At 36.7% G+C, this 13,363-nt stretch overlaps 1 protein-coding gene across 4 annotated transcripts in view; it reads right to left on the bottom strand.

Moving 5' to 3' along the window:
- LOC137252587 (microtubule-associated protein futsch) overlaps positions 1 to 13,363 on the bottom strand; it is a 272,733-nt gene that overhangs the window by 17,470 nt on the left and 241,900 nt on the right. Inside the window, exon 3 of one of the 4 annotated variants that reach the window (XM_067788550.1) lies at positions 349 to 750. The exons of the other annotated variants lie outside the window; for them this stretch is intronic. Coding sequence (XP_067644651.1) covers positions 349 to 750 — 402 coding nt within the window. The remainder of the gene's footprint in view (positions 1 to 348; positions 751 to 13,363) is intronic. 4 annotated transcript variants of the gene reach the window in all.

The raw sequence follows: 13,363 nt of genomic DNA, 5'->3' as shown, positions 1-13,363 counted from the left end.
CTAAATTATTTTAAAGCATCGCAAGTAATGCACTTATTATTTTAGGCCTGGGGCCTTATTCTTTAACTCTATTCGAAAATAAATGCGATTCTACAGATGTCAAACGAAATCTATTTTTTTTAAATCCGAAAGAAATATCGTTACTATAATAAGGCCCCCGAAAAGCTTGGTTTAAAGCGTAGTTTATATTATTCTGACTAAGACTTCTAAGTCGATTGTGTCAAGCATTTATTTTTCAAGTTTAAAGACATAACGCATTCAGCTAAATGCAAAGTAAAGCTGCTGCTTTACACATACGCGCAATACTTCTAACGTGAAAGGCAGCCATTTGCACACGCGTGGCAGTACCTGTTGAGATGATTGTTGTTGCTGTTGACCATAGCTAGGATAACTGCCACCTACAGGACCTATTTGTTGTTCGTTATGACCTTTAGGCACATGTGCCTGAATTGATTTCCAACCAGATGGGACATTCGATTCACATTGTTGTTGTTCACGTTCATAAGGGTAATTTTGTGGTTGGTATTGTTGTTGTTTTTGTTGCTGATATGGTTGCTCATAATGTCCATTTACTTGCTGTCCATATGCGTTACCACCTCGCAAATGAGAGTGCTGACGTTGAAATTGAGCTTGAGTATATTGTACGGGTTGTTGTTGGGTTGGTTGGGCTGGTTGGGGTGGTTCATAGTATTTTTGAACTTGTTGCTGATATTTTTGGGCAGCACGACTTACGTTATTGTATAAAGGGCCCTAAAATATATATGGATATGCAATTTAAATGCAATAGCAATAGAAATGAACATACGAATATAAGGTAAATTGATAAACCTTATGCAGCTTTAAACTTATTTTTTTTTTTTCAATTAATTTTGTGTGGAAAAATATTCAAATTTTAGTCAACTCTTGGCCTAAATTCTATCACATATACACACATGTTAGCATTTTTTAATTTTCCTGGCAATTTCTCTTAAACAACAACTTAACACACTTTTTGTTTGTATAAAACTAGCAATTAGCTTTGAAAAAATTATAACAATAACATGCAATAATTGTGGTAATTGCATTAAATTGCATATAATAATAAGCTTAAAAAACATAATTGACTTACACCTGTTTTCATTTATATGAGCATATTCCTATGCGTTCATATACCCAACAGTAAATTATATCAAACTAGTCTCAATATCTATAAATCGTATAAAACAAAGTCGCTAAATAACTGCCATCACTTCACATAGAAAGCTCCGATTTTGAAAGGCTTTGTTGCATTTGAAAGCTGATGATGACATTTTCAATGCAATTATAAGGGCATGGGAAATTGTAAAAATTATAAAAGAAATAAATGATTCCTTCCTAATATGAGCAATATCGTTTAAACCAAAGTAAAAATTATTCCAACAATGCAGTTCGTGTGTTTGTTCGCTGTGAACTGTACAAGCAAACTAGCTTTTAGTGGATATGTCACCTCATCACATTATGCGTCACATACATAAATAAATGTAAGGCGCGATAACCTCCGAAGAGATCTAAGGCCGAGCTTCTCTTCCAATTTGCGTCGTGCTCCTCTTGATTTTCCCTACAAATTGGCCGGACGGGACCTACATGTTTTATGCCGACTCCGAACGGCATCTGCAAGGCAGATGAGTTTTCACTGAGAGCTTTTCATGGCAGAAATACACCCGGAGCGCTTGCCAGACACTGCCGAGGGGCGACCCCGCTTAGAAAAAATTTCTTCTAATTGAAAAACCTTATTTCTAAATTGATGTTGCTTTGCCCGGGGTTTGAACCCAGGGCTTACGGTGTGGTAGGCGGAGCACGCTACCATCATACCACGGTGGCCTGCGTCACATACATACATGGGAATTAGAACGAATGGTGAAAAAACCAGCATTCGATTGCGTCATACATATAACTTCGGGAGTACATATAAAGGAATGTATTGATGTATATACATATATATGTATTTTCCGTTCATATCAGCTTGAGATACATACAAACTTTGGCGTGTTGCAAGGTTACTGCACATAAACGGTTAAGAATGCATACACACCTTAAAAAATACTCTATCATAGAAAATTTTAAACATTTCGTTAAAAATCTCAAACAAAGGTTCTATTTTGGAATGTTTGTATGTGTATACAAGGAGATTTAATCTTCTTCTTCTTCTAATACGTATATAAAGAAGTATGTATGTTTGTATGCAGCTTACGGACTTTGAAACCACTCCGCCGATTTTATTCAAATTTACAGAATAGCTTCACAGCAACCCCGAGAGTGTTTCATTCCGGGAAGTGGACCAGGCACCGATCTAATCGAACAAATTCTACTGGTTCGATTTGCCTAAAATTTGGTATATTGGTAGGCCTTTGGTTAGATTAGTATTTACGATACTTTATTTTTCCGGAAAGTGGTCCACCGGAACCGACTGGGACTGGGATTAGGACTAGAACTGAGACTTGGACTGAGCCTGTAACTTGAAATGAGACTGGAACTGAGAATGAGAAATGGAGAAGAATAAGAAGGACTAAAGAGGGGAGAAAAGGGGGAAGAAGAAAGAGACTGGAAAAGAGATAGAGTTAGGCGATGATGAAGAAATATGAAGTGAGGGAAATGACGGATAGAGATAAAGAGACGCAGAGAAAGAGAAAGACAGAGGGAGGAGTGAATAAAAGGATGAGGAAAATGGAGAGATAGGGGGGGGGGTAAGAGGTATAAACTTCTTAAAAAATATGCAGATAGACCAAAGATAGGGCAGAAAAACGGGATCGTGTCTGCTAGTTTTATTATATTTTCCAATTATACTTTCCATAAACAATATTTTACAAGCTATCACATAGACTTAAAAGAAGACCAATTGTTGTTGTATTAGAAGTGCTTCGCCCATTCAATAGGTGCGACCACTTGCAAATTGTCGTCAAACGCGTAGGTTCCACATTACAATTGAAAATATGGTTGGTGTCATGTGGGGTCACATCGCATGCAGGACATTCATTATGTATGCTGGGGTTGAACGAAGTTGGGCCAGAGTTACTCGTGTCTTCTTTCTTCTTTTGCAAGGGTTAGATAGTGTTTATTGATAACGAGGTACACCGGGCACGATTTAGCAAAATTGTTTACCGATTGTGTGTAGATTAGGTTTGGGGCCTCCTTATGCTTATCTGGATCAAATTACGCAGCCAGCAGGTGCCAGATTTCATCACAGCACTAACGGAGATGTTTTATTATCCAGCTTGGAGGCGTGGCAAGATAAAGCAGTTGTTTGCTAGGATGTCTAAAATTGTGACAATTTAGCAAAAACTGTCTATCCAGCATTTCATTATGTTGAGCTCTTTTTGCTTATATTTTCTCCAAGTGCTGCCAGCAATTGTGTCTCGAGAATTTTGTTGCGGCTTTGTACTTAGCTACAATCTCGGGGACATGGGGCTTGACTGTAAGACCTTTGGGTGACTAACAGTCGGTAGCGTAATGCTATCGACGTTAACGTCCAATATTTGCACAATCTGTTTCTTCCACATCCTAAATAGAGTGGCCGTAGATTTGGTCGATGATAATACCAGTTAACGCGAGGTGAAGATATCACAGATAGCTATTTAACACTATATGAATTTCACAAAAGCTTTATTCACTGAGGTGAATGAATGCTCTTATATATAAAATATGACTCATTTTGTTATACATAATATGCCTCTTATTTTAGAAACTAATTCGCCTATTGCAAGGCAAGGTCCTGTTGCCAATATCGTGCAGCCGTCGACATAAGAAATGATAGAAACTTCCCCTGGTGGGGAAGGCAGCATTAAGATGTAGAAAGCAGAGCTGGGGAACTTCGATAAGAATTAGAAATCATTACGATTAGAAAAATAAAATAATCTATTCATTCGTTTTTTTTGATTCTTTAATATTTTAGATTACTAATTGATTATATTAGAACTAATCAAAAATCTAATGGCGATTAGCGACGATTAGCATATCTAATCAAAACTAATCAAAAAAAAAAAAATCGACTAGATTTGTCGATTAGTTTTGATTAGATCAACTATTTTGAAATATTTTTGTTGTTTTTTTCGTTTAATTCATATAGTAAAAAACTTAAAAAGAACTTTTATTCAAAATTTCACTGTAAACATAAACCTTATTAAACAAGTAAGGAAGGGATTGTCTTCGGCTCATAGCCCTGGTCATTTCGGTACACTTATTGGTGGGTCTATCTCCACTTTTTCTCATACTAATTGTAGTATAAAAATTAAAGGCACGTTCTGAAAAAAAAAACATGAGATTCTCGACGCTTTAAATATATGCTGATTTATATTACATATGTATCACAAAAAGTTTATATTCGACTTCATTACTACCAACTTTTCAAAAGAAAATTCAGACAATGAATTCCGTCTTGGGGTATTGACTATTCCAGCAAATGAAAGCAGCCTTTCGACGGGCTGATTGATAGCCACTTCTTTGAAACCGTTTGACTCGTTTGGTGTATATACAAAAATAAATGAAAGAAAACATAATAATTGAAATTCAATTATTATAAGCCGGTGTTGTGCTCATGAATTCTTAAATATAAGCAAAAATAAATAAATTTTTTTTTTTTAAATATTTCAAAATAGTTGATCTAATCAAACCTAATCATAACTAATCGAGAAATCTAATAGAATTTTTTTTGATTAGTTTTGATTAGATATGCTAATCGTCACTAATCGCGATTACATTTTTGATTAGTTCTAATCTAATCAAAAAGTAATCGATTAGTATAGCCAACTAATCCTAATTAATCAATTATTATGCAAACTAAAAGTTTCTAATCCAATTACTAATCATTAGGATTACTAATCATTATTCCCCAGCTATGGTAGAAAGTAAACAGAAGTGGGAAGAGGACACTTTGTTACATTCGTCTAGGTTTTGAGGTTTAATCTTTTAAATTGAACATACGCTTGTCGACCATACAGATCTTTTGCGGCCCATATTTTTTGACAATTGGGAAGGGTTGACCCTCTATGTCTTGGAGTAATGTGCGTTAGTTGGTTTGTCAAAAGCTACTGACAGGTCAAGTGCCACGAGAACCTTCCTATCATAGGATTTTGGCTGATTTAGTCCATAGTTTAACTGAATATTGATGGCGTTTAGCGCGATGTTAGTGCTACGCATTTTCCGGAAGCTAATTGGTCGCTTAGCGCAGATTCGGAGTAAAATAAGGGAGCAGGTCGGTTTTCAACATTTTTGCAACTGGCGAAAGGTGTGATATCGGGCGATATGACTCACTCACCTATGTGGGGTTTCCAGGTTCTAGTTGTGGAATTACCCTTGGCACTTTCAATTGTTCTGGAATGACAGTGAGCTTTGCATCAATTTACTTAGAAACGTTTGTCATATTGAGAAGTCTACTTTATAAAAATCTTCAAGGATTACGATCGCTACGACCTCTGGAGTGGGCTGTGAATGTGTATCTTTTTCTTCTTGAAGCGATGTGCAGGCTTCTCGAAGGTCGTGAGGAGTTTAATCGATGTTGATGGTACTTTGCCGAATATTCAGCCGGTAAGTTCCGGAAAACGGCACCATTAGGAACTAGCCTGACCATTATGGAAAGAGTTTAACCTTTCAGGGGTGTGTATGTTAATGGTCAGCCACGATAATTTGATGGAAGATGTCTGGAAGTATTTCTCCTAAGCTTAAGCTGGGAGTGCTAACATTTTGTAGCGGAATGCGTAGGCAATAATAAAAGATCTGTAATTTTGAAGAAAATTGCTTGTATGAACCCCAAACATCTGACTCACTTGTTAAAGTTTCGAATCACACTGCGTGGTAGGTTGTTCACAACTAGTAGGCTCGACTGCTAGGTCTGCATATATTTCTGCATTTGCACTGTCACGTGCATTAAGCAATTCATTCCCTCATGTGTATGCACTAACCAATGAAACACTTTGACGTGTTACACAATTAAATTAAAATTAACAATAGTTTATGATTTTAATAGTCTGCAGCCGTTTAAAACACAAACACATGCACACATTTGAACTACAAAAAAAAAAAAAAAAAATGCGGGAATTTGTAATTAGCTCTGTAGTGGCTAAGTGTGGATTAAGTGAACTTTAATGCACTTTTAGGCGCCAACCAAAACGTATAATTAAATTATTAAACAAGCGAATAAAATGATGAACTCACATACATATGTATGTATGTAAACGCTTTTATAATTTAGCATTCAAGCTAGAGTGATGCATCTTTTTTTTGTTGAAATAATTGTAAGAGCCACTGACATGTTTTAAATTAAATATGTGTTAAGTATTTTCTTACATTAAAGTTTGTACTGTTTTCTTAACGGTTTATATCTCGCGACATTGAGATTTCAAGGTGCATAATTTGAAATGAGGTCAGCTGGCCAGAAATTTCTAAAACTTCGTCTTGGTTGAAAATGTTGAACCAGAATCTGCCGTAAGCGCATAAGAGATTTATCTTAGATTACCAAAATTAATAGTCTGAAATGAAATAGTTCTTCAGGGTTCACAGAGAATGATGCGAATTCTCCCTTCTTCAAATACGTCACTGATTGAATTCAAGTAATGAAATTTCTGCATCTAAATAAATATGTGCAAGGCGCGATAACCTCCGAAGAGATTTTAGGCCGAGCTTCTCTGTCAATTTGCGTCGTGCTCCTTTTAATTTTTCCTACGAATTGGCGGACGGAAGGTAGTTGCTTTATGCAGACTCCGAATGGCATCTGCAAGGCAGATGAGTTTCACTGAGAGCTTCTGATGGCAGAAATATACTCGTCGTGCTTGCCAAACACTGCCGAGGGGCGGACCTACTTATGAAATTCGTCTTCTAATTGAAAAAGCTTATTTCTAAAGCTTTGATGTTGCTTTGACCGGGGCGTGAACTCAGGATCTTCGGTGTGGTAGGCGGAGCACGCCACCATAACACCACGGTGGCGAATCTATGCATCTAGTTGCATGTTTTTGGGCTCATCTTAGTTTCGTCTACTCGTATATAATGATGATGGAGGGTTGAATTGCTTTTGAATTGCATAGAACCAAGCAAGCAAGACCGATGTACTTTGGTATAAATAGGAAACAATTTTCTCAAAATGTCGCGTATTGAAATGAAGGTATCTCAGTATAACTAAGTAATCAATGCGACGAAGGTCATGCTTTCTTGACAGCTGGTTCGCTGGAGATCATACTCTCAAATTTGTGTTATTGCGGTGATTGGTCGATCGACCATAGGAGCAAAACGAAAAGCCGGAAAAGTTGTCTTCGTCAGATCCATCAAGTATCTTCAGTTCCGAAACTCATCAAGGAGTGTAAAAAGCAAGTAAGGAAGGTTAAGTTCGGGTGTAACCGAACATTACATACTCAGTTGAGAGCTATGGTGACAACATAAGGGAAAATAACCATGTAGGAAAATGAACCGAGGGAAACCCTGGAATGTGTTTGTATGACATTTGTATCAAATGGAAGGTATTAAAGAGTATTTTATGAGGGAGTGGGCCATAGTTCTATACGTGGGCGCCATTTAGGGATATAGCCATAAACGTGGATCAGGGTTGACTCTAGAATGCGTTTGTACGATATGGCCATCAAATGAAAGGTGTTAATGAGTATTTTTAAAAGGGAGTGGGCCTTCGTTCTATAGGTGTTCGCCTTTTCGAGATATCGCCATAAAGGTGGACCAGGGGTGACTTTAGAATATGTTTGTACGATATGGGTATCAAATGAAAGGTGTTAATGAGTATTTTAAAAGGGCGTGGGGCTTAGTTCTACAGGTGGACGCCTTTTCGAGATATCGCCATAAAGGTGGACCAGGGGTGACTCTAAAATGAGTTTGTACGATGTGGGTATCAAATTAAAGGTATTAATGAGAGTTTTAAAAGGGAGTGATGGTAGTTGTATATGTGAAGGCGTTTTCCAGATTTCGACGAAAATGTGGACCAGGGTGACCCAGAACATCATCTGTTGGATACCGCTAATTTATTTATATATGTAATACCTGCCAAGATTTTAAGGGTTTTTTATTTCGCCCTGCAGAACATTTTCATTTTCTTCTACTTAATATGATAGGTGTCACAACCATTTTACAAAGTTTTTTCCAAAGTTATATTTCGCGTCAATAACACAATCCAATTACCTTACCATGTTTCATTCCTTTTTTCGTATTTGGTATAGAATTATGGAATTTTTTTCTTTTTTTGTAATTTTCGATATCGAAAAAGTGGGCGTGGTCATAGTAGGATTTCGTTCATTTTTCATACCAAGATAAAGTGAGTTCAAGTTAGCACGTGAACTAAGTTCATTAAAGATATTTCGATTTTTGCTCAAGTTATCGTGTTAACGGCCATGCGGAAGGACAGACGGACGACTGTGTATAAAAACTGGGCGTGACATCAACCGATTTCGCCCATTTTCACAGAAAACAGTTAGCGCCATAAAATCTATGCCCCTACCAAATTTCAAAAGGAATGGTTAATTTTTTTCGACTTATGGCGTTAAAAGTATCCTAGACAAATTAAATGAAAAAGGGCGGAGCCACGCCCATTTTGAAATTTTCTTTTATTTTTGTATTTTGTTGCACCATATCATTACTGGAGTTGAATGTTGACATAATTTACTTATATACTGTAAAGATATTAAATTTTTTGTTAAAATTTTACTTAAAAAAAATTTTTTTTTAAAAGTGGGCGTGGTCCTTCTCCCATTTTGCTAATTTTTATTAAGCGTACATATAGTAATAGGAGTAACGTTCCTGCCAAATTTCATCATGATATCTTCAACGACTGCCAAATTACAGCTTGCAAAATTTTAAATTACCTTCTTTTAAAAGTGGGCGGTGCCACGCCCATTGTCCAAAATTTTCCTAATTTTCTATTCTGCGTCATAAGTTCAACTCATCTACCAAGTTTCGTCGCTTTATCTGTCTTTTGTAATGAATTATCGCACTTTTCGGTTTTTCGAAATTTTCGATATCAAAAAAGTGGACGTGGTTATAGTCCGATATAGTTCATTTTAAATAGCGATCTGATATGAGTGCTCAGGAACCTACATACCAAATTTCATCAAGATACCTCAAAATTTACTCAAGTTATCGTGTTAACGGACGGACGGACGGACGGACGGACGGACATGGCTCAATCAAATTTTTTTTTCGATCCTGATTATTTTGATATATGGAAGTCTATATCCATCTCGATTCCTTTATATATGTTCAACCAACCGTTATCCAATCAAACTTAATATACACTGTGAGCTCTGCTCAAGTGAGTATAAAAAGACTCACCGCCTCTGAGATAACTACGAGTAATACATTTTAAGACTTGTGCATTATTAAACAGACAATAAATACTCTGACACCGGTACAGACGTTTAATATACAGACGAACTTATATTGGATGGTGGTGCGACCAGAGCTGACAGTTTTTTTTTTTGCCGAAAACTAAGAAACCAAGGGCAGATGAATATTATCGCACAATCGTTAAGCCAGCGACCCATATAATTGAAGTTTGTGACAGAAAAAGTGAAGTGATCAAAGCTCACAACGGTGCTACTATGATCAAATAAATAAATGCAAGCCGCGATAGCCTCCGAAGAGATTTTAGACCAAGCTTCTTTTTCAATTCGCGTCGTGCTGCTTTAAATTTTTCCTATAATTTGGCGGGACGGGATTTACATGTTTTCTGCCGACTTCGAACGGAATCTGCAAGGCAGACGAATTTTCACTAAGAAACTGTTCATGGCAGAAATACAATTGGAGTGCTTGCCAAATCACTGCTGAGGTGCGAACGCGCTTAGAAAAACTTTTTCCTAATTGAAAAAACTTTTTTCTAAATTTTGGATGTTGCTTTGACAAAGAGTTGAACTCACGACCTTCGATGAGGTAGGCGGAGCACGCTACCACCACATCACGACGGCCGCTACTATAAATAACCGAAGAGAGTTCTTAGGTACTTGAATTCTATGCAGAAAGGGAACATATTATATTAAGCTTCTACTCCTCAGCAGCCTTCCCTGGTCGATTTGTTTATCTATATATCCTTTAAAAGCCCGATTTTTCAGGTGTCAGTTACACTACGCTCAAACTTATTTTGGAGTTTTCAGTCAACTGAAGTTTAAACTGAGCCAATAAGTGGCAAACTGTCAGGGTTAAGCTCTAGTTTGCGTTATTGTATGTTTTGTTTGCAAATTATTAATTTTTTAGCCCTTTTCTCTCTGCAATAGCGTCGGATATGTAAACAAATACCAGCTGTTAGCGTAACTACAAATTATATAGATAATGTAAAACCAGTGTGGCTGCTCCAAAATACCTACTCCAAACGAAGCCTTAAGCTGGGACTCAAACAATATTCTGTAGTTAAAATGGCGTTTTGACTAGAGCTTAAGCAAAGTCAGTTTACGCTTAACATAACCGATTGCAACTGATAAAGTCGGATATCGTGCTTACTTGTCGAGCTTCGCTGGCATCCATAAGGCAGCTAAATGTCTTTTTCTCCTGGGTCTCTGGGCACAGCGATACTGAAGAGAATACATTTGCAGATAAGATGCCCAGGAAGGGTACCAAAATGGACATAAGCGAGACAGACAGCTCCATATGACAGGCGCTGTTACATTAAAAAAAAATGGAGGAATATGAGACTCGAGTAACGGACTCACTGTGGACCAAGCGGGATTACTGTGAGGTCTCAAGGTTCTTATGGCCATGTTTGGATAAGAAAGCAACTAGCATTCTTATGAAACTAAACAAAATTGCAGTGAGAGTATTAACGGGTTACATCCCCGGTCATTGCGCTATTGCACAAAACGTTCTACGGTGGTGAAAATCAACAAATTAATTTTGCAGAAGCTGTAAGTATGAGAAGGAAGAGGAGTCGATTCATCATTTTCTCTGCCGAGGTCCAGGATTGCAAAAAATACGTCTCAGATTTCTGGGCGCACGGGTTTTTGACAGTCTGGCAGTGATTGAGAAGGTCGATCATTCTACTTAAGTTTACCTTTATCAGAGAAACCAAGTGGTTTTTTGAGGACCACTAGGAAGTAATCTGGTTGTACGAATGTGCCGCCATTCGGCAGTTACTGAGGGTAATCACAATAGACAAAAATGTCTCCGAATAAAAGTATGGGAAATTCCCAGGCATACCCTTTTGACCTAACTTAACTGCCGAAAAAACGGGCCTAAACGAATATATTTTCCATTAAATAAAAAAATTCCATTATCGAAATATTTTATTAGCAATTATCTAAAAAGCTATGGACATACATATACATATATATACATTCATATTCAAATTATTATGACTGTGCAGCGCAATATAATATTTTAAGAAACTAAAAAAAAAAAAAATAAAATAGAAAGGAAATTGATTGGCATTATTTTCGTTGTTGTTGTGGTTGTTAAGTTTAACTCAATTTATGCTTGCGTGCAGCATGAAACTTTCTTTTAATAACAACGAATAAAGAAGAAGAAAAGGCAGCGAAAAAACATTTGAGAAAATTATGTGAAAACATGAGCAATCATTTACTTGTACTTATTTTCATATACAAATACTTAGAAGAAATAGGTTTTTTGATATTTACATATTTGAAGTTGGTGTATTAGACTGTTTTTCGAAAAAGGACTTTTTGCTCTGTTTGCCTTTATCAACTTCCCTTCAAACACAATCGCAATATTTTTATACTCAGCTGAGCAGAGCTCACAGAGTATATTAACTTTGATTGGATAACGGTTGGTTGTACAGGTATAAAGGAATCGAGATAGATATAGACTTCCATATATCAAAATCATCAGGAAGAAAAATTTGATTGAGCCATGTCCGCCCGTCCGTTAACACGATAACTTGAGTAAATTTTGAGGTATCTTGATGAAATTTCGTACGTAGGTTCCCGGGCGCTCATCTCAGATCGCTATTTAAAATGAACGAAATTGGACTACAACCACGCCCACTTTTTGGATATCGAAAATTTCGAAAAACCGAAAAAGTGCGATAATTCATTACCAAAGACGGATAAAGCGATAAAACTTGGTAGGTGGGTTGACTTTATGACTCAAAATTAGTAAAATTTTGGACAATGGGCGTGGCACCGCCTACTTTTAAAAGAAGGTAATTTAAAAGTTTTGCAAGCTGTAATTTGGCAGTCGTTGAAGATATCGTGATGAAATTTGGCAGGAACGTTACTCCTATTACTATATGTGTTCTAAATAAAAATTAGCAAAAGCGGATGACGAATACGCCCACTTTAAAAAAGTCAAATTTTAACAAAAATTGAATATCTTTACAGTATATATGTAAATTATGTCAACATTCAACTCCAGTAATGATATGGTGCAACAAAATATAAAAATAAAAGAAAATTTCAAAATGGGCGTGGCCCCGCCCTTTTTCATTTAATTCGTCTAGAATACTTTTAATGCCATAAGTCGAACAAAAATTTACCAATCCTTGTGAAATTTGGCAGGGGCATATATGCTATGACGATAACTGTTTTCTGTGAAAATGGCGAAATCAGTTGAAGCCACGCCCAGTTTTTATACACAGTCGACCGTCTGTCCTTCCGTTCGGCCGTTAACAAGATAACTTAAGCAAAAATCGATATATCCTTACTAAACTCAGTTCACGTACTTATCTGAACTCACTTTATCTTGGTATAAAAAACGGCCGAAATCCGACTATGACCACGCCCACTTTTTCGATATCGAAAATTACGAAAAATGAAAATAATTCCATAATTCTATACCAAATATGAAAAAAGTGATGAAACATGGTAAGGTAATTGGATTGGTTTATTGACGCAAAATATAACTTTAGAAAAACTTTGTAAAATGGGTGTGACACCTACCATATTAAGTAGAATAAAATGAAAAAGTTCTGTAGGGCCAAATCAAAAGCCCTTGGAATCTTGGCAGGAATACTGTTCGTGGTATTACATTTATAAATAAAGTCGGGTACCGCTACGACAGATAATGTTCTGGGTCACCCTGATCCACATTTTGGTCGATATCTCGAAAACGCTTTCGCGTATAGAACTGAGGGCCACTACCTTTTAAAACCCCCATTAATAACTTTAATTTGATACCCATATCGTACAACACACATTCTGGAGTCAACGCTGGTCCACCTTTATGGCGATATACTGAAATGGCGTCCACGTATAGAACTATGGCCCACTCCTTTTTAGAATACCCTTTAATACCTTCCATTTGAAACCCATGTCACACAAACACATTCCAGTGTTACCCTAGGCTCATTTTGCTAAATGTTAATTTTCCCTTATTTTGTCTCCAAAGCTCTTAGCTGAGTATGTAATGTTCGGTTACACCTGAACTTAGCCTTCCTTACTTGTTTTTTATCTAAATGACACTAGTGATAAAAACAGGT

Source organism: Eurosta solidaginis, chromosome 5 (assembly GCF_040869045.1).
Source record: "Eurosta solidaginis isolate ZX-2024a chromosome 5, ASM4086904v1, whole genome shotgun sequence".
Taxonomy (NCBI): Eukaryota; Metazoa; Arthropoda; class Insecta; order Diptera; family Tephritidae; genus Eurosta; species Eurosta solidaginis.
This window is presented reverse-complemented; position numbering and strand designations above follow the sequence as displayed.